The sequence below is a fragment of the Antechinus flavipes genome, chromosome 4 (genome assembly GCF_016432865.1).
Source record: "Antechinus flavipes isolate AdamAnt ecotype Samford, QLD, Australia chromosome 4, AdamAnt_v2, whole genome shotgun sequence".
NCBI lineage: Eukaryota > Metazoa > Chordata > Mammalia > Dasyuromorphia > Dasyuridae > Antechinus > Antechinus flavipes.
This window is the reverse complement of record NC_067401.1, coordinates 445,846,528-445,867,413: the sequence shown is the minus strand read 5'-3', so window position 1 is coordinate 445,867,413 and position 20,886 is coordinate 445,846,528. Positions and strand designations below refer to the sequence as shown.

The following is a 20,886-nucleotide window of genomic DNA, read 5'->3' as shown; positions in this document are numbered from 1 at the left end:
CACTCATCAGAAAGAGACTACGGGAGTCCCTTTGCTAGTACTGGGTTCAGGATTTGATGCTGTTTGGCTGCTCATGCTTACTGCTCATGTTCAGTTCTGAAAATAGTTCCAGAGTGCTTATGGTAGGTTACAAAGAAGCAGGGGTCCTGGTTGCAGTTCCAAAACAGAAAGAAGAACTATGCTTGCTGGATCTGGACACACTACCAGAACCAAGAGAAGTTCTAGTGTTTGTGTCCACAGGGAATAAAGGCTCTATCTGGAAAAGAATATTGTACAGATCAGGAGAACACTAATGACATTTCTCCTTAAGATAATACTACCTTGGAAGCACCAAAATCCTGCAGAATCCCAGTATTAGCTCTGAAAATAGTAGCATGAAAAAGTCTGAAGCTTGGGACAGTGATTTCTCAGCCCCAAGTGAATAGAGCATAACTTTAAGATAAAGATCAAAGTAATTGTATGTACAAAAGCATTTATAGGAATTCTTTTCCTGGTAGCAATGAATTGGAAATTGAAAGGATGGCCATTAAATAGGGAAATGATTAAAGAAGTTGTGATATATGATTATGACATAATAGTGTGCTATAAGAAATAATTAGAGAAATAATTTCAGAAAAATGTTTTGAGAAAACCTATAAAGACTGGAAGAAAGTGAATTGAGCAAAACCAGTATATCATCGTAAATAGTAATAAACAATATTTTAATGATAAAACCAAGTGTGAAAGACTTAGCTACTATGAATAATAATCCAAAATGATTTTAAAGGACTAATAATGAAAAATGCTATCTATCTTTAGAGAGAGAACTGATGAATTCTGAGTCCAAATTGAAATATAATTTTCTCTCTTAAAAAAAAATTACAAGTGCTATGAAAGTGGGGGAGGATCCTGTATTTCACCCAAACTTTGTCTCTTCTTCTGGTTTAATATAATAGACATTAAACAAAAGGTGCTTAATAAATGTGTTCTAGGTTGAATTGAATCCTTAGAGTCAAATTACTCAAGCTTCTGGTGGATCTGAGAATCAAAAAAAAAATTTCTTGGTGTTTTTCAGTTCCTCTGTGACTGATTTTTCAGGTCCTGAACTAATAATAATGTTACTAGACAAAGGTATGGTATGGATATTTATTACTTTTCAATTAATTACTGTTTTCAAAACACAATATTCACATGCAATGTTGTTTCATTCTTTCATTTATATGCCTTTCTTATATGTTGTAAGCTTTTTGAACAATCTGATTTTGTTATTCTTCATCTTTGTATCTTTAGTATTTTGCACATAGTAGGAACTTAATTAATATGTGTATAATAGCGACTACTCTGTAGTCCAAGCCTTTTATATTTGATCCATTCCTCATTGTTCTCAAGTATACTTAAAGGGTTTGAGGGTGTTTGGTCTCTCTGTCACCGACTTAAATGCCCAGTGCTACTGGTCCCCAATGTTAGGGAGCCCCTACATCACAGTTCCATTTAACCACTCAACAGTAAGATTAGCTTTTTACAAAGGAATGTTTACTTTAAAGATATATCAAGAACAAATATTCCCTCCCAACACTTAGGGGGCACAGACTTTCCCTTGCCTCATCTCAGGCTCTGGGGAGAGGGACAAAGCTCATAGCTCAACTCAACTCCTACATAGTATGGTCCCACCAAGTTCCAAAGCCCCTCTGGATTTGAGTTCCCAGAACCCTAGATTCTCCAGGCTTCCCAGTTGGAGCAATAGCATCATCTGTCCAGCAATCCTAACTCCAAAGTTTCCATAGCTTGAGCTCCAGAAGTGAAAAGGACATATGAAATAGACCAAAACTTCCAACCTGATTCTAGATTCCATAGGGCCTAAGAGGAAAGGCAAAGGGTAATTCCTTTTCCAAACCCAACTCAGTGTGAGTGCCTAAACATCATGTGAACAAAAGTTTTATATCCTGGATGCTGGCAGAAATTGAAAGAGACTTTCCCAGTCTGGCAGTTTTAAAGATGCAGCTAGCTCTGGCTATGCAGCCAGTGGAAGAGTCTGCTCCCAAACACAAGGTAGGAAACACAAGATGACTTCTCCTAGAAGCAAATCCTGTTGTCTCCCACATTGACGCTTCCATCCAGTACCAACCTTTTCCTTTTGTAGATGAGGAAACCTAGAGAGATGAAATAACTTAGTAAAAGTCGCACAGCAAGTAAACAGCAGAGCAAGAATTTGAAACCAAGTAATTAGATTCAAAATCTTTCACCAAATTGACTGACCCAAAATTCAATGTTCTTGCCACTAAAAGATTGTTGACAAGGAAAGGAATGGAAAACATAAACTGAATGAGGGATATTTTAGAATTAAAAAGAAGTAAAAAGAAAATGGAAAGTGGGCAAAGAAATAAAGTACAATGCTTCCCATCTTCCCAGCAAAGAGAAATCTCCAGTCTTGTGGCCTATTGTGATCATAAATGTATGTGCAAGAAAAAATGGAGAAATTGTTGAAAAATGTCTAATTATATTGAGTTGAAATGAGGGGCCATTAGTGTTCACAAATTTAAGGAGAAACAATGAAAAAATGTGTGGTAGTCGGTGGTTGAAGAGGCATTAGGAAAATACTGTTTGCTTTTTTTTTTTAAGTATTTGATTTAAAAGGGATTCTGATGATTTTATTCAAACTAGAGTTAGGTTTTTTTTCTTTCTTTCTTTCTTTCCCCCAGGTTTTTAAAGCAAATTATGTCTCACATAGAGATGGGGATTAGACCCACGATTTCAATGGAATGGGGAGCTACTTCTTTTAACAATGGAGAACCATACTTTCTCTGACACTTAGAACCATAGATTAAGAGTCTTGGCGAGAATCACACAGGTATTAGATGTTAAATGGGGATCTTGAATCCAGAACTTTCTGGCTCCCAGGAAAGTTCCTTATCCTCAATACCACATGGTAAGCATTTCCTAAATGTTTGTTAAAGCGGGTTGAATTCCCTTGCCTGTAGGTATTCTCCCTCCTGGTGTGATTGTGTATGTATCAATGTTGTATCACTGGTTACCCGTCCCATCGTAGATGTGCTTTGAAGGCAGAATTGTTTTCTCTTTTGCCACTGAATTCCCAGCTCTGGGTCCAGAGAATTGCATGTAGTAGGTGCTTAATAAATGCTTATTACGCTGGATTGGATGTGGATAGTATTAGGCAAATAGCTTCTCTCGGCCTCAGTTTCCTAGTTTGTTCAAAGAGAGGGAGTCTCCTAACGGCTCTAAAAGCCTGATATTCAGGAGGAAGGAAGGAAAAGGAAGGAAGCAGATTGTTCCAGAGCAGCTCACTCCCCTGACAGTGCAGCCTAGCGGGGGTAAGACAGCACAGACTTTGGCGAGAGCGGCGCAGCTCCAGCCCGCCGGGGCAGGCGCAGACAGGGCAGCCCCCAAAGCGGCGTCCGTCCGCGCCGGCTCGGGGGCTGCGCTTCGCTCTGCTGCGGGGTAGGAGAGCGGTGGGGGTGGAGAAGGTTGACGGGTGGAAGGGAAGGGGGGTGAGGGGGAGGTGTGCTCTGTGTTTGGTGATGTCATTGCCAGTCCGCAAGCGGTGAAATTTAACACCGGCCGGATTTGCTCCGCGGAGTTGGCCGCTCTCCTCCCCAAAGAGAAGCAGCCGGCCGGGGCGGCACTCGGCGCTGAAAGCCTCCTCCTCGCAGTTGCCACCAGCCCCCTTTCACCGACTTGATTGCCGTTGTGGCGTATGTGTGTGTATGTATGTGCGCTGGTTCCTTCCCCAGATCCAAGGACTTCCCCCACCCCCAATCTCCTTCCCTCCCCTCTTCCCTCCTCCTCAGCCCAGTGTAGAGAGCTCCTCTGGAGTCGCGGAGTCGCCTTTGAACCGCAAGTGAACTCCAGGGCTTGCTTGGTGGCATGCGGCGCTCGCTATTGATGCTGCCGGCTGCTTTCCTTCTGCCCGGGACAGTGAGCTTGCCCTCTGCTCTCTTAGCCACCGGCCCTGGGGACACCCATTTCCTCGGGGCTGTCAACCAGCTTGAAGCCTTCCCTGCTCCCTAGTTTGCTCCAATAGGGGTGTTTCGTTTTTCCCTTGGTTAGCTGTTATAAAATTTGTTTTGTTTTTTTTTTTTGAAGCATCCTTATTTTTTCTTGTGATTCTTTCCCCCTCTCCCCGCCCCCTCCTTTCATGGACAGTACCTGCATCTCCAGCACCGTGGAGTTGGCTTCTGTTTTCGGTTAGCACTTCGCTGCTTGGACAGATGCATACAAATGCATTTAGGAGCCCACAGGACAAGGCGTGGAAAGGTCTTCCCCACGGTGATCACGATCACGTAAGTAGCTACGCCCGCCCGGGGAGGCGTGGGGCAGGAGGGCAAACCAGCAGACACCCAGCCGCTCGGCTGAGCTCTTGCTGTGCGCCTGGAGGCGGTCTGCGCTCCGGTTCCCAGTCACTTCTTGGCGTGGGAGCGGGAGGGCAGCTGTGGCGTTCACCTTGTCTTTTTAATTTGTAAAATAGCATGTTTGAAAACGAGTGCCCTGCCAGAGGCTATCTCAGACAGTAAAATCATCATTTGAGCGGGAGAAAAAGGGAACTGATTCTGGTCCCCTTCAGATTGATGCACCAGGCTCCCGTGGGCTTGCCTACTTTCCCCTTCTTGCCCTCCCCCCAAAAATCTCCTCTCTTTCTTCTTGCACTTTCTCCCTTCTCTTATTCCTCTCCTTTTTCTCTCTTCTCCTTTTTCCCCTCAGTCCCTTCTCTCCCTTCTATTTTCCTTTCTCCTGTCTTCTCTATTTTATACTCTTTCTCCGAAAATATTTATCTTTTTCTGTCTCCTTTCTCACTTCTTTTCTCTCTGTCTCTGTCTGTCTTTCTGTCTCTCTTTCTCTCTCTCTCCTTCCCTCCCCCTCTTCTCCCTCTCACCTCTCTTCCTTCTTCTCGTTCATCCCTATCTTCCCTCTTTCTTATCTCCCTACTCCCTTCCTACCCCTTTCTCCTCCGTGTGTCTGCCCACTGCTTTGTGCTTCTGTCTCAGTCTTCGAAATAACGGAACGGCCAGTTTCGGGGCCCCGGTTTCCAAATCCTTTGTAGAAAGGGGCTGAGGAGGAAGGGAATGATGACCCTGAGAAAGTCTGAATCACGCTGCTTTGGAACTTAAGGTGTAATCTGGCATCAGCTTTTACAGACTGGGGCAAAGGGGACTCACCTTCCGTCACTTACAGGCAAACGGCACCAACTTGCTCAGTTCTTGCGCTTACACTGTCATTTGGGACTTGGGAGCGGGAGAAGCGGGGCGGGGTAGGGGGGAAGGGAGGAAGAGGGGCGGAGCTCAGTGCCCGGTGAAAATTGAAGGGGGCCTGATGGAGCTGAATTAGTGTGCCTCCCCCGGGTTGGCTTTTTTTTTTTTTTTTTTGAGATCTGTGTGTTTGTTGCCTCTCGCCCCATACTCAGACCCCCTTGGACGCAAAGGAGAGTGGGTAGACTGGATACTTCTTAGTTCTCCTCTGAAAGGGATTTCTTCTGCATTCTGAATGTTGCAAATCAGTTTGTCTCTAGCTTGGGAATAGAGAGGGGATTCTGAATACTGTGATGGGCCGTTGCAACAAAGACGTAGCCCCTGCATTAGGTTAACCGGAAGGGATGGGGGCAGACTAGTCGATGCTAGTCTAGCTGACTCTCCGGGGGTTATGAAGCTGTCAGAACCGAGGTTGAAGGTTATGAGTAAATTTAGAAATGTCGCTCAATCATCAGAGCAGCATAGATTTGTGCAAACTTGTTCTTCACCCCTGGTGTGGAATACAATGGTAGGAGACCTGAACTGGAGTGGAGGGTGGTGGTGGGGGATCTATAACCTTCCCTTTCTTAGATTTCTTATACTTTATAATATTATATCTTATATTTATTCTCAAAATTTGTTCCTAATTACAAAATCTTTGGGAGAGAAAGATTTTTTTTCTCTCTCACAGCCTGATTCAGTAATCTCTTTGATGGAGAAAAAGTGAAAAAAGAAAAGTGGAGATGGAAAGGAGTGGTTTATGGGGTCATGGGATTTAGGGGTGGAAGAACAACTACTTTCAAGAATTAATTTCCTCGAAAAATGATTGTTTAAGATATGGGCTGCCTATTAGTGTGTAGTCAGATTTGACAACTTCCAGCTGGAAGTGATCAGGACATAGACTATATCAAAGACAGCCTTTTCAGGAATTGCCCCGTGGAGCATTTCTTGAAGACAGAGTTTTGTTGTTGTTGTTGTTGTTGTTGTTGTTTTATATAATAGCTGTTTATTTTAAAAATACATGCAGAGATAATTTTCAACTTTCAGCTTTGCAAAATCGTGAAATTCGGAGTTTCTAGTTATGTTTCTAGAACTCTAGCATCTATCGTGGCTTGAGGAAGCTAGGTGGTCTAATGGATAGATTTTTAGGCCTACACCAGAGTTCAGTCATTTACTAGCTGTGTGACTGGGCAAGCCACTTAACCTCTGTCTGCCTAAGTTTCCTCAACCATAAAATGAGCGTAATAATAATTCCTAAGGTTCTTGTGAGTATCAAATGAGATAATATTTGTAAAGCTTTTTTGACACAGAGTCTGTCACATAATAAATGTTCTTTTCTATCTCTTCCTCTATAGTACCTGCTATCTAGTAACTTAATATAGTTATTTTTTTTCTTTAGGTAATAGCATCTTTCCTCCCCCCCTTCAATAATATCTTATTTTTCCAAATTCACATAAAGTAGATTTCAACATTGAGTTTTGTAAGACTTTGTGTTCCAGATTTTTCTCTATCCCTTCCTTACCTCTCCTTCCCCCAAGACAGCAAGCAATTTAATATGGATTAAACATCTGCAATAAAGATAGATATTATTGAATTGAACACTTTCATTAACTTTTCTGGGCCTCAGTTTCCTCCTCTTTAAAATTAGGGGTCATACTAGATGATTTCTGATGCCCTTTCTAGGTCTAGATAGATGAATGACTTATAATTTAAAGTTTGTATAGTAATATATATATATATATATATATATATATCATTTGATTCTCACTAGAATCCTGCAAGATGACTATTATCCCCATTTTACAGATCACAAATAAGCATATTGGCTTGAAGTAATACTCAAGTTTAGTAGCCTGTGAAATATAGAATGGGGGCAGGGCCAAATCTGCATATGAATCCTGTACTCCATTTTCTTAAGATTCTGGTTAGCTTCTTTGTGCCTGACCCTTCTGATGGTAGAATGGATGTCTTTCCAGCTCTTTGGCTGTTCCATCTGTACTTCAGCATCTTATAGAAGCTGCAGAATGGCTGAAGAAAATGGCCAAGGACCCTCCCCTTTCATGTTTGCCCTGAAATTAGGCCAGACTCAGAGAAGTTTTTCTGGGTACAAAGGGAAGTTTGTTTGACCTTTTTTCATTTCCCCAGTATCTTTGAATTTTGTTGTCTGGCCATTTTTTTCAGTCATGTCTGGCTCTTAATAACCTCATTTCTTGGCAAAGATACTGGACTTGGCAAAGATAAAGAATTTCTTCAGTTAATTTTATGGATGAGGAAACTGAGGCAAAAAGGATTAAATGACAGTGTCACCGAGGTAGGGAATGTTTGAGGCTGGATTTGAACTCATGAAGATAAGTTTTCTTGATTCCAGGTTCAATACTCTGTCCATTCCACCACCTTTGAATTATATTGCAGTTATTTAAGCAGCCTAGACTCCTCCTCCTCTTTCCCCTCTTCTTTCTTCTCATTTTCTTCTTCCTTTTCTTCTTCCCATTTCTCCTCCTCTCCTTCTCTCCTCCCCCTGGCTTCCTCTCATCTTCTCCCCTTCTTTTCTTCTCCTTCACTACTCCTTACTTCCTTGGACATCCTGAAGCTACTTGCTGCTTAATATTGCTTTCTTAGATGTAACCAACTTCACGGATTAAAGCCGTTCCTTCTGCTCCTGGTCTCTTCTTGTCTGGTATTCACTCCCCTTCCAGACTCTCAGAGAAAAGGCCTTGCATAAATTCCTGGGCAGTTTGGGGTTTGTAAATTGGGTCCAGATGATTGGGGGGAGGGACAAGGAGGAGGAGAGACAAAATGATTTGAAAGGAGAACATCGGAGCAAAATTACAATGGTTTACAAAGTAGGGAGAAACTTTATTGGGAAATTCTATGGGGAGGAAGTCCAGGTTTGGGGAAGTACACTGGTTTATTTGCATAATTTGCGAAGAGACCCATTCTGCTTCAGCTGAAGGAGAGGGGGAAAAAACATAAACTCTCAAACTCATTTTCATGCTACAAGAAAGAATGAGCAGTAAATAGCACTGGAGACAGGATAAATGATTGTTATATAATATTAACAATCCTCCCCGCCCACTAGCTCTTGCCCTGGTTAATTAACTTTAACCTGAGAATTAAACATGGGAAGGAAGGCCAGTTTCCTTGAAGAAATGGAAGTTAGATGGGAAGTCATACCCAAAGGGCTAGAAGCTGGAAGTATCCCAGAGAAGCTTAGGAGAAACAGTTGATGCTAAAGGCAAACCACTCAATGAATCAATCCCCAGGCTCCTTCCTGAAAACTATGGAGTTTTCATTTACCTTGTTGCTTTTGCAAGGGGGGGTGGGGGTGGGGTGGGGAACAAGCTTCCTTTCATCACAAACCTGAACCCAGGAATCCAGAAACCACTTGGAGGGCAACTGATTTCAAGATCTCCCCTTTTAAAGTCATATTATATTTTCTGTGACTGCTTTTCAATTATCTCCCAAGTGTGGAAGTCTGTAAAATTAGCGAAAGGAAACAATACAACTAAAAAGTCTTAAGGGAACCTTAGATCTTGAACTAGAAAGGATTTAGTCTAAACTCTCAGGTTGCAGCCATAAAAAGCATTTAATACTGTCTCTGGCACACAGTATGTATTATATAAATGTTAGTTATTACTGTTGTTATTATTACTTGTCCAAGGTCACGGGGTCACTAAGTGCCAGAGATCCTGTGACTTAGGAGCAGCTAGGTGGGACAGTGGATGGAGCGCCAAGTCTCAGACATTTCATAGCTATGCTTAACTCTGTTTGTCCCTGTTTCCCCAACTGTAAAATAACAGAAAAAAAGAATGGCAAACCATTCCAGTATCTTTGGTAAGAAAACTACAAATGGGGTTACTAAGAATTAGGCATGACTGAAAAGACTGAAAAACAACAACCTGCTTCTAGGATTAATATTCTTTCCACTGTGTGTCATTGCTCTGAAGTCTTCAACTTACTAAACCAATGGGATATCATGGGGGAGAGTCTACTGGGCTCAGTCTCCTGTTAATTAAAGGGTATCAATGACAAAAGATAGAACGTTTTGTTTCGAAGACAGGATCTATTTCCTAGCTGACACCCATTTCTATTTCTTAAAATGACTTTGTGGTCTTTGTAGTCTAAATATATGTTTACAGCAAAACAGTACAAGAGGAAATATAGTTATTTATTTAAATGTAGGATTCTGCTCTGGTATGGGAAAAATAGAATAAGAGGAGGTTTTATTTATAGTATGATTTAGGACTTACCTGGAGGCACAGGATTCAAAATAAATTTATATTTAGAAGTCTTTTCTTGCTTAAGCATCTAACTAAAAGAAGGGGAGGATAATCTCATTTTCCTCTTCTGGCTTCTCTTGTCAGTTGTTCAATCGTTTTTTCAATCATGTCCAACTGTTCGTGACCCCATTGGAGATATTCTTGGTAAAGATACTGGACTAGGTTGTCATTTTCTTCTCCAGTTTATTTTATAGAAGAGGAACTGAAGCAAATAGAGTTAAGTGACTTGTCCACACAGTAACTAAGAACAGATTTGAACTGAGGAAGAGGAATCTTCTTGATCCTGATCCTGATCAGAGGATAAAGAAAAAAATACAATTATTATTTCAAGTGAAAAAAGCAGTAAAAGGAAGAAGAAAACCAAAAAGTTATCATTTAATAGAAAGAACACACATACAACTTTGTAGGCCTGTTTCCTCATCTACAAAATGGGATGATGAGCCTAGATGGCCCTTTGATCCCTGATTCTTCTAGCTTTTCATCTATAAATAGTTACATCTCTAATAAGTGTCAGGAGCAAGATTTGAATCTATGTCCTCCAACTTCTAAGGCAAGAGTTCTTTCCAGCAGACCCTGTTACCTTACATGTTTGTTTTTTAGATTTATTCATTCTAATCACTTGACGGGGGTAGTGAGGTAGTAGATAGAATGGCTGGAGTCAGAAAATTCTTCCTGAATTCAAATCCAGCTTTCCTATCTGTGTGATCTTGAGCAAGTAGCTTGACCTTGTTTGCTTCAGTGGCCACATCTGTGAAACTGAAGGATAAAATGTCAAACCACTCCAGTATCTTTGCCAAGAAAACCCAAATGGGGTGATGAAGAGTCAGATATGACTGAACAATCAATCACTTGATTTCACTTTATTCAATTAAGAAAAGAAAAAAGAAAGAGAAAAAATACAAAATTTAAAAAAGAGAGAATAAAATACACATTTCTAGGTCTCAGTTTTCTCATCTATAAAACAAGAGATTTTTGATTAGTTGGATCTCAGAGGTCACCTCATCTTCCCTTTTACAGAGGAGCTTAAGTAAAACCTGGGTAAATTGTTTTAAAAGAAGGTCATTTCCTTTCTTAAATGCATACAAAATGCTAAATTTCATAGTTTCCCTCAGAATAAATAAAAGCAATGAACATTGCCACCGTGAATAACTTGACTTTATTTTTGCTGAGACAATTGGGGTTAAGAGACTTGCCCAAGGTCACACATAGCTAGGAAGTGTTAAGTGCCTGAGTTTAGATTTGAACTCAGATCCTCCTGACTTCAGGGCTGGTGCTCTATCCACTGTGCCACCAAGCTGCCCCATCATCAATAACTTGAAATAGAAAAAAAGAAGCACAGGGTCCCATGGGCAGTATTTTCAGGTAGAAACTCTTGGGGTTCCTTGGGTCAAACTGTTGGAGGGAGAAGTGAAAAGATCTGGATGCTGTCCAAGAAGCTGCCCCTGGAATGAAAATTGTTGAGTGAGATATGACTCAACAATCTATCACTTGATTTCACTTGATTCTATTAAAAAAAAAAAAGAAAGAGGAAAAAAATTAAACATTATCACTTATAAAAGAAAACCTTTCTAGGCCTTAGTTTCCTTGTCTATAAAATAAGAGTGAGAAGTTAGAGGCCCTCTGTTTCTAGTCTAGGGTCTTAAATATGGTCTGGGATCCCTAGTCCCCCACAATCCTCTTATTTTTATCTGATGCATTAGTGTGAATGTTATCAAACTTGGAATTGTTATTCCATGATCCGGTCCTCTAGGATATATATTGAAAGATCCAACCTTATCTTGATTTCCAATATAACAAGGAATTTTAGGATTGCCAGGTTTGGTTTTGAAGGAAATTCCAAAGTTTAGAATATGTTAGGGACCATCACATCAATTACATGGTAGCCTGTTGCTTTGTAAACACCCACTCAAGAGGCTGAAGCAATTTGGGCTCTGTGTTGTCTCTTAGTTGCTTATGTCAAGTCTGTCAAAATCAGTGCTGTAGGCCATATTCTTTATTTTTATTAAAATTTTCCTTACCCCCTAAGCCACTCTTTTCAGTGGGTCTGATTTCTTTTAGGTTCTGTGTTAACTTTTTACCTGGTTTAAATCACTTTGGGATTCTAGATATCAGAAACATGATAAAGAAATAAGTTGTTTTCCTTGCCTCATTTAGAAGTTAAAGGGAGGGAAAATTCCTTCTGAGTTCTGCAGCTAGACACTTTGTTACAGGAAATTAAATACATGAGCAAAAGGTTCAAAGTAATTAATCTGAGGTTACATGACATAGTTTAATGGAAATAATGTACAGTAAAGCTCAAAATTTTTACAGATTCCATTATTGGGTTACATTATGTTTCCTATCTCTGTGATGATCAGTTTCTGCCTGTAACTTTGTCATTTTCTATTAACAACATAGAATTAACAGTCATTCTATAACTGCAGAATTTTAGGGCTTTAATGGGAATGGATACCTTGGAGAGCATTAGAATAATAAGATTGATAACTGCGAGGGATGCATATACACATGATGAAATAAATGCAAGGTGTACATTTGGGGTTTGGGACTCTGAATAACGAATATAATGAATTCCTGAGTGAAGAAAGTCCCTTTCAAAAGATCACTTCCTTGTAACATATAATCTTAAAGATTTTTTCCGACATTTTAAGGGTTGTGATTTGTCCATGTTCCCAATAGCCAATATGTATCAGTGATAACTAGTCTTCCTACTTCTAAGGCCAGTTCTCAATCCATTAAGCTATACTGTGTATGTGGGGAGAGGGGCTCCAAAGGAGACACAATAGACATTTTAAGCCTCTTCTTTCCACCCTTTTCCAAGGAAGATACTCATTCCTATCAGGAGGGAAAACAGAAGGTTAGGGTCAGAGGCTATCACTGCTCTATGCAAAGGGAGAAAACTGGCTCTCTTAAATATTGCTTATTGAGAAGATATGATAGAGTTTGAGCTAATATTTTATCATTTTGTCATTTTGGTGGAAGGAAGACCTCAAACTCTATATCTCAGGCTTCCCTACCTAATTCCAGGTCCACATGTGGCAAATAGCAAAGATCCAAATCATAGCAAAATAGAAATCCAAGAAGCTATACATAGGAGAATATATATCAGGTAAGACAGAGTGAAGATGTTCAGCTAAACCTGGGTCCTGCAGCAAACCAAAGAGATTGGAGGCATGATGGACATAGTCAGTTCTTCTCAAAATTTCCCAGGGATTTTTCCTTTAGCTACTTAAAGTACGATTGGTCTCCTATCTTCTCTCTTGAAACTGGAAGCCCGAAAACCTAGAGTACCTGAAGCAACTCTGATTGAAGAAAACTTGAAGGTGGATGAGTCCCTATTGGGACTTGATAGAGTCGGGTTAGGGTTAGGGTTAGAGTCGTGAATTTAGGGTTAGAGTCGAGACTCATCCTGAGCTCTCTTGAAAAGGGATTTTACAGTAACTTTCTTTGGCGAGTCCCAAAGAACAACTTGTCTCTCATTAACTCCAATCAACCTCTCACTCAGGTCAGGGTATTCATCTCTATCAATAAGTAGAATCCCATACCAATGAATTTTGGATTAGGTGGTATAAATCTATTTGCATTCTAAAGTTCTATAACTTATTATTTACTGATGGTTTTATTTTGTACATATATGTATTTGCCTATACACATATGTATAAATACATATAATACATTTCTCTGTATATGTATGTGTGTGTGTGTACAAGTACTACAAGTCACTTAATCTCTGAGTACTTCAGAGACTTTTTTCTAAGATTCTGAGAAAGTGCTGGGCTGCATTGGTGACCCTCAGCAAGTTATATATTAGTCAACAAACAGTTATTGTGTTCAGTCATTGTTAATGCTGTCTGACTATAACTCTACTTTGGTGTTTTTTGTTTTTTTGTTTTTGATAAAGATACGGGAGTGGCATGTGCCATTTCCTTCTCCAGATCATTTTACAGATGAGGCAAAGAATTAAGGGACTTGCCCAGGGCTACATATCCTTTCAAGTGTCTGAGGCTAGATTTGAATTCAGGAAGAGGTGTCTTCCTAACACCATTACTGGGAACTGAAGCAAGTATACTGATTCCTAGTTCTGAGTTCTCTCTCTCCAACATTCCGGAAACATGTGAGGCAGATAAAAATTCCCTATACAGAATTCAATATAGCATCTGTCTTGCTTAAATTTTTTTTTCCCCATTGGTTAAATTTGACTACTTGACATCAGCCAAAGGAAAGGAGGGAAAGAAAGTGTATGTCAGCCATCTATTTCCTTCCATTAGTCATGGAGTTTGGTACAGAAGTACACTTACATAAGGTATAGCCTAACAGATTTGTCATAATCTTTTGGGATCACCTGGATAAGGCAAGAGAAAAAGATATTTGACACGTTTAGGTTTTCTTGCCTGGAACCATGAATGAACTTGTCAGTATGTCTAGGGCAAGCTCATTTTTTTGCTGAGGTCATTAGTGGGGGAGGCGCTGAGCCCATCAAATGCATTTTGCAGGTGTTTTTTTGCCTTCATGGTACGCAGATGGATGTTTAGTGAGTTGACTTTTCTCATCTGTCAACTCATGCAAGTGATTAAGGTTCCAGCCTAGGCTAGAGATACCTGGGGCAGGTGCTATTTCTCCCCCCTTCTCATATTCATGATTCAGATGAGTTATCCCTTGGTGATGGTAATGCTGGGCTTCTTGCCAGTCTGGGTGAGCTACACGTACCATTTTAATGCATGAAAATACAGAGAAGGAGGAAGACAGTTGGCTAACACTTAAGACTCAGGGCCATACTGGGATTCACCCAGTCTAGGGTAAGTACTACAAGATTCACTCTAGATTAGCCAAAGATCATCCCAAACAAATAGATCCCAAACAGATGAGTACCAAATCTTCACATCATAACTCCAGATGTTGAAAGCTACATACAGCTTTAGAAAAAGAAAAAAAAAGTCAAACAGTTATTTATAATTTGGAGTATAGACTATTATATAAAAAGGAACAGCTAGGTGGCACCATAGTGGATAGAGTGCAGGGCCTGGAATCCGGAAGACTCATCTTCCTAAATTCAAATCTGGCAACAGACACTTTCTAGCTGTATGATCCTGGATAAGTCACTTAATCCTGTTTGCTTCAGTTTCCTCATCTGTAAAACGAACTGGGAAAGGAAATGGCAAATCACTCGAGTATTTTTGCCAAGAAAACTTCAAATGGGATCATGAAAAGGCAATTATGACTGAAATGACTCAACAGCGATGATATAAGGATACGTTAGATGAATATATCATAGAATAATCCATATTGCATACAAAGACAGTGATTAAAACTATGAAATATGCCACATCTCTAGATAAAGAATAATCTAAATGGGTTTTCATATATATGGTTTTCTTTTATACTAAAAGTCTTTTTAAGACTCCATGGTATAATTTTGCTGTTGTTTTCATGAAAACAACTCAAGGTTGACCAGTATTTGAATTGGGGGATGTCTAGATGGCTCAAGTCTTGAGGTTTTGAAACTCATCATTAAGTCCAGTATCACAATTATGACTTATAATAGGGCCCTGGTCCAAAATTTTTTTATTTTGGCAACTGTACCTTGATTGCCTAACTAATGAATGAGTCACTCTCAAAATGAATAAGAATTGTGCTTACTCCTTGATTTATCTAGTTTTATCCCACTAAGGCAGACATTTTAAAGAGGTCAACATTATGATAAAAAAGGGAGAATATCATAGGGTCAGTAAGAATGTTGGTTTTGGCATGAAGTTCAGATCCTGCCCCTGATACATTAATAGCTATGAGGCCCTGGAAAAGTCCATATTGCCTTAGGTGAATTCCCATGACTGCTTTGCTAAGTTGTGATCTGTGTGATGTTTGGAAGCTCTTTCCATCTTTTCCCCTGCCCTTCCTTAAGTTATCTCCTATATCCCTTTAGATATTGTTCTGAATTTATTTTCTTATTCAGATAGATGTTGTATTTTCACTTCACCTTCTAAGTAGAATGAAAATTCCTTGGAACTCAGTTTTTGTCTTTGTATCCTAAGGAGACAATTCTGTGTTTCACTTGCAGTACGTGTTTAATAAAAGTTTGTCTATTTGTATTAATGCAATTTCTCAGCCTATGAAATTATTTTCACCTTTGTATTTGTCCCTTTCTCTGGAGGAACAATTTTCAAACTTTTGATCTTAAGAGCCCCTTATAATTCTTAACAATTATTGAGGACCTACAAATGTTTTGTTTATGATTTTATTTTATATTTTATGTTTAATTAAAACATAATTTCATTCTATTTATTTGTTTAAAAATAACAGTAATAAGCCCATTTCATATTATATAAGTAATATATTTTTATGAAAAATAAGTATGTTTTCCTAAACAAAACATTCAGTGAGAAAAATAGCATTATTTTCCATAGTTTTGTAAATTTTTTTTAATGTTTGGTATAATAGAAGGCAGTAGTTTCTCCTATTTGTTTCCGCATTCAATTGTTGCAATATGTTGTTTTGATTGGAGTATATGAAGAAAATCTGGCTTTACACTTATGTAGTTGGAAAAAAGAAGTTTTTCAGTAGATAAATAACATATTAATATTATTATGAAAATAAGTTTCTTAACGTATGTATCCCTGAAAGTAAGTGAAATCCCCCTGGATTACAAAGATCCACAATCTAGGTGAAAAATATGCTACTGATATAAGTGAGATAGAGAGTAGGAAATGTACCAAGAATTTCTTCCCCCAACATACCAGGAGCTCAATTAATGCTATGAATTGATCCATTGTTTTAGTAAAACGGTTGGTGATATTTGCAAACGAATCCACTTTTTGTTAGGGTGAGTTAGGTATCTCCTTATAAGAATAAAAATGCTTCAAGTTTCAGTCTATTTCAAGAGAGATCTCAGTCCTAGCTCAGATGTGAGACCATCCATTCTTATCCTCACTGGGTATTTTCCATTCCATCATTGTCACTCATTCCCTGTCTTCCTCCCCCTACTTTTTGACATAAAAACTAATCAAATCAACATCATCATACTGTTTCAATCAGTGTCCTTGGGACTTTCTAAACCAAAACAGCTTCGCTTAATCACTTCTCTTTGTGTGCTGTTTTTGGCTACTAAAATTTATCCTCCTTGAGGGCAGTTACCTCTAATATCACCTCACTTTGGCATTTGCATTTCCAGCACTTTTCATATTGCTTGTCACATAGTAAGCCCTTAATAGTAAATTTTTAAAAAATTCATTAATTGATAGAGGAACACTGAGTTTATTAATGCACAGTATTATAGATTTATTCCTGCTAATGTAGAGATATTCTCCAATTTTGTTTAAGCTTGACCATCTCTCTTCTCCCCAAAGTCCCCATTAGATTTCCCTTCAATTCTGTTCTGTGAGAGAAGCAATTTCTTATCAGAAGACTCCATAAACTGACATAGAAAAAAAAATGATGGTGAAGACATTAACTAGTTAATCATAAGCAAACTGATCAATGCTAACTAAAATACAAAAACCTTAATGTCCAACCTTAAACTCATGATTCTAATATGAGTAGTTCATAAGTCTAATAAGAATTCAACTCGATTCAACAAGCATTTATTGAGTATCTACATGTGGTAGGAATTGTGCTAGGTGCTGGGATTACAAAACAAAGGATCCAAACAGTCCCTGCCCTTGAGGAACATCCATTTTATTTGGAGACAAAATGTACACAAAAAAGGATTAACTAGACCAAAACTAAATACAGAGTAATTGGGAAGCACTAACTATCTAATAAAAACTAACATCTGAGTGTTAACACTTGAGCTGAGTTTTGAAGGAAACGGAGAGAGATAGAGACAGAGACAGACACAGTCAGACAGAGACAGAGAGAGAAAGAGACACCCAGAGAGAGACAGAAAGAGAGAGAAGGAGGGAAAGAGGGAGGGAGAAGAGAAACAGAGAAAGGCAGAGAGACACAAAGACAGAGACAGAGAGTCAGAGAGAGACAGAGACAGAGACCAACAGACAGACAGAGAGAAAAACAAAGAGACAGAGAGAGGTGGGAGAGATGAGAAATAGGGCATTAGAAGAAGCACAAAGGGAGAGTCCAGTACAGCTTCTGTAAATGCCTGGAGGCTGGGGATGGAATGTTTTCTATTTGTTGTTAAATCTTTTCAGTACAGTTGACTTTTCATGAGCCATTTGGGAGTTTTCTTGGAGTAGTTTTCCATTTCCTTCTCCAAATCATTTTAGAGATGAGAAACTGAGGCAAACAGGATTAAGTGACTAAGGGTCACACAGTTAGTAAATGTCTGAAGTCAAATCTGAATTGAGGTCTTCCTGATTCCAGGCCTGGTGCTCTAGCCACTGCACCATCTATCTGCCTTAATGTTTTGTATGGAGAAGAGCAAATAGATAAATTTGACTATAGAGAATACAGTATTGGAAGAAGGTGTCAGAGAGGAATTTGCATTTTTCCTCAAAGTCCAAATGGAACCATGGAAGCTTTTTGAGCAAGAACCAAAGTTGACAATTGAATTATTTTATGATTTTATAAAGTGGTATCACCATAGTCAAAAGATATATTGCATAGTCACTAAAATTAAGATATTTATGCAAATCTGCATATCATTTGGTTTATATCAATCATTGTCTACTCATAAAAATCACAGAACCTCTAGTTAGAAGGTATCTTGGGAGTCACCTAGCCCACAGAAGGAAGAAGTAATACTTTCTAGTAATAATCTAGCATTTTCTTGAACAATACTAATGATGGAGAATTCACTACCTAATTGTCCATTCCACTTTTGCAGCCTTCCAATTGTTCAAAAATTCCTCCCTATATTTTTCTAATCTTTGCCTTTCTCCATCTTTTATTGATTGATCTTTAGTTTGGCCCTCTGAAGTTACACAGAACATCTTCCCATGATGACCTTTCAAATATTCAAAAATAACTAAATCTTCAGTTCCTTCAATTGATCCTCACATGACGTGGCTTTTGTGTTCCTTCACTTTCCTGTCTGCCTCCTTTGGGGTGTGTTATTAAAGTGTGTATCCATACTGAAAACATATTCCAGGAGTGTGTTTACTGAGGTACAGTATAGCAATAAATGATAGTGTCATCTTTTACAAGAGACCCTTCTCTTCAACCTTTCTTTAGTACCATCCATCTGTCTATCTCAATTAATTTAACTATAATTTGCATCTGAGAAGCAACTTTGCACAGTGGATAAAGAATGTGTCTTATACCCGGTTCATATTGCTACCCTGACATAGATCGGTTATGTCAATCACTCAATCTCTGGTTACCAAGCAACTCCTTAAGGCAAGGATTCACAAACTGGCCCATGGGCCAAATTGAGTCCTCCATCTGTTTTCATATGGTCCATGTATATGTGAAAAAATTCTTATCTCTTGGGCCCTACAAAAATAGTCAGTGGACTGGATTTAACTTTTGGTTTGCTGACCTTCTGAGGTTATAAATAGCCCAGCAAATAGCAGTCTTCTTAAGGAGTTTCCTCTAGTGAATCACTATACTAATAGTGACATACTATTCATTAATTCCTCTAGAGAACCACGATATTAATAGTGATACACTAATCACTAATTCCTCTAGTGAATACTAATAGTGATACACTAATTCCTCTAGGGAATACTAATAGTGACATACTAATCACTAATATCTCTAGGGGATCATTATACTAATACTGATGCACTAATCACTAATTCCTTTAGAGAATACTAAAAGTGATGCACTGATTCCTCTAGGGAATACTAATAGTGACACACTAATCACTAATATCTCTAGGGGATCACTATACTAATACTAATGCACTAATCACTAATTCCTTTAGGGAATACTAATAGTGATACACTAATTCCTCTAGTGAATATTAATAGTGATACACTAATTCCTCTAGGGAATACTAATAGTGACACACTAATCACTAATATCTCTAGGGGATCACTATACTAATACTGATTCACTAATCACTAATTCCTTTAGGGAATACTAATAGTGATACACTAATTCCTGTAGTGAATATTAATAGTGATATAGTAGTCTCTAATTCCTCTAGGTAATCCTAATAGTGATACACTAATCACTAATACTTCTGGGGAATCACTAAACTAATACTAGTGAAATCACAAGACTTGTTCTAATCAAACCAAATATACTTATCTATGTATTGTTATCACAGAGAGAATATAAGCTCCTTGAGAACAGGGAATGCTGAGATAATAATTGTAAAGTGTTTGCAAATTGTAACTGGTAGCTATTATTATTATCTATTATTTTTGCCTTTGGATTACCTGCACCATTACAAGGCTTGATACTTGAGAAATATTTGTGGACTCAGTTCCCCTCCAGGGTCTTTTATGTTTCTAGGCCCATGATTGTGATTGATGGATTCCTTGATTTAGACATTATTTTTATGTAATTTTAATTTTTTGACAAGTTTTTACTTGTATTAAGAATTAATATGCTTCTGTCTAGTTATCCTGTTCTTTTATACTTAATATTTTAGATAAAGTTCATATCTTTACATTTATGCCTTTTGTATTTAATTTCATGAGCTCTGGCCTATTGTTCCAACTTTCCAAGGTCTTTATGGATCCTGAGTTTAACCATCTGACTTATTGTCTTTCTCTCCCTGCTTTGTAGTCGTTTGGTGTTAATTTGTTAATTCTGTTGTTGTGGTTGTTAATCAAAGGCACTCGATATTTCAGTGGCCAGAGTGCTGGACTTCAGTCAGGAAGACTTGAATTCAAATTCTGTTTCAGGCATTTACTAGATACGTGACTAGGAATCATTACTTCTCTCTGTCTTAGTTTCTTCATCTGAAAAATGATAACATTCAAATGGAATAAGATGTAGAACATTCTGTAAACTTTAAAGTAGCATACAAATGCTAGCTATTATTATTACTATTATAATAATAGTGACATAGTGGCTAGAATACCAAGCCTGGAGTAACTCAGGAGGCCCTGAATTCAAATTCAGACTTAGATACTTATTATCTGTGAAAGTGACCTTGTTTGCCTAAAGGTTTACCTCTTCTGTAAAATGAGAAGGAAATGGCAGATCACTCCAATTATCTTTGCCAAGAAAACCCCCCAAATTGGATCACAGAGTCAAACAAAATTAAACTACTTGCTAGCATTATCATCATTAAAGGGCCTATTTCCTTCCAAATTCTGTATTAAATTTGGATTTTAGAAATGTAAATATTTGACCACAAAAGAGTAATTTTCCTTTTCCTTTTTCTTTTTCAGGAAAGCCCTGATCCTTTTTCTTACACTATGTGTCCTAGCAGCTACTGGACAAATCCCAGCCCAAGGTGAGAAGATTTCCTAGTTTCTGGGTTGGTTCTATAAAGGGTTGGCTGCCAAAGTGTACAAGCACATGACTTTGGGGGCCATCACAGC

At 38.6% G+C, this 20,886-nt stretch overlaps 1 protein-coding gene across 1 annotated transcript in view; it reads left to right on the top strand.

Moving 5' to 3' along the window:
• The first annotated feature begins 3,423 nt into the window (after positions 1-3,423).
• The window catches only part of COL24A1 (collagen type XXIV alpha 1 chain), a 354,155-nt gene continuing 336,692 nt past the window's right edge, over positions 3,424-20,886 (top strand). Inside the window, exons 1-3 of the mRNA XM_051999253.1 lie at positions 3,424-3,699; positions 4,141-4,277; positions 20,734-20,798. Of these exons, the coding sequence (XP_051855213.1) occupies positions 4,216-4,277; positions 20,734-20,798 (127 nt within the window). The 5' untranslated portion in view covers positions 3,424-3,699; positions 4,141-4,215. The remainder of the gene's footprint in view (positions 3,700-4,140; positions 4,278-20,733; positions 20,799-20,886) is intronic.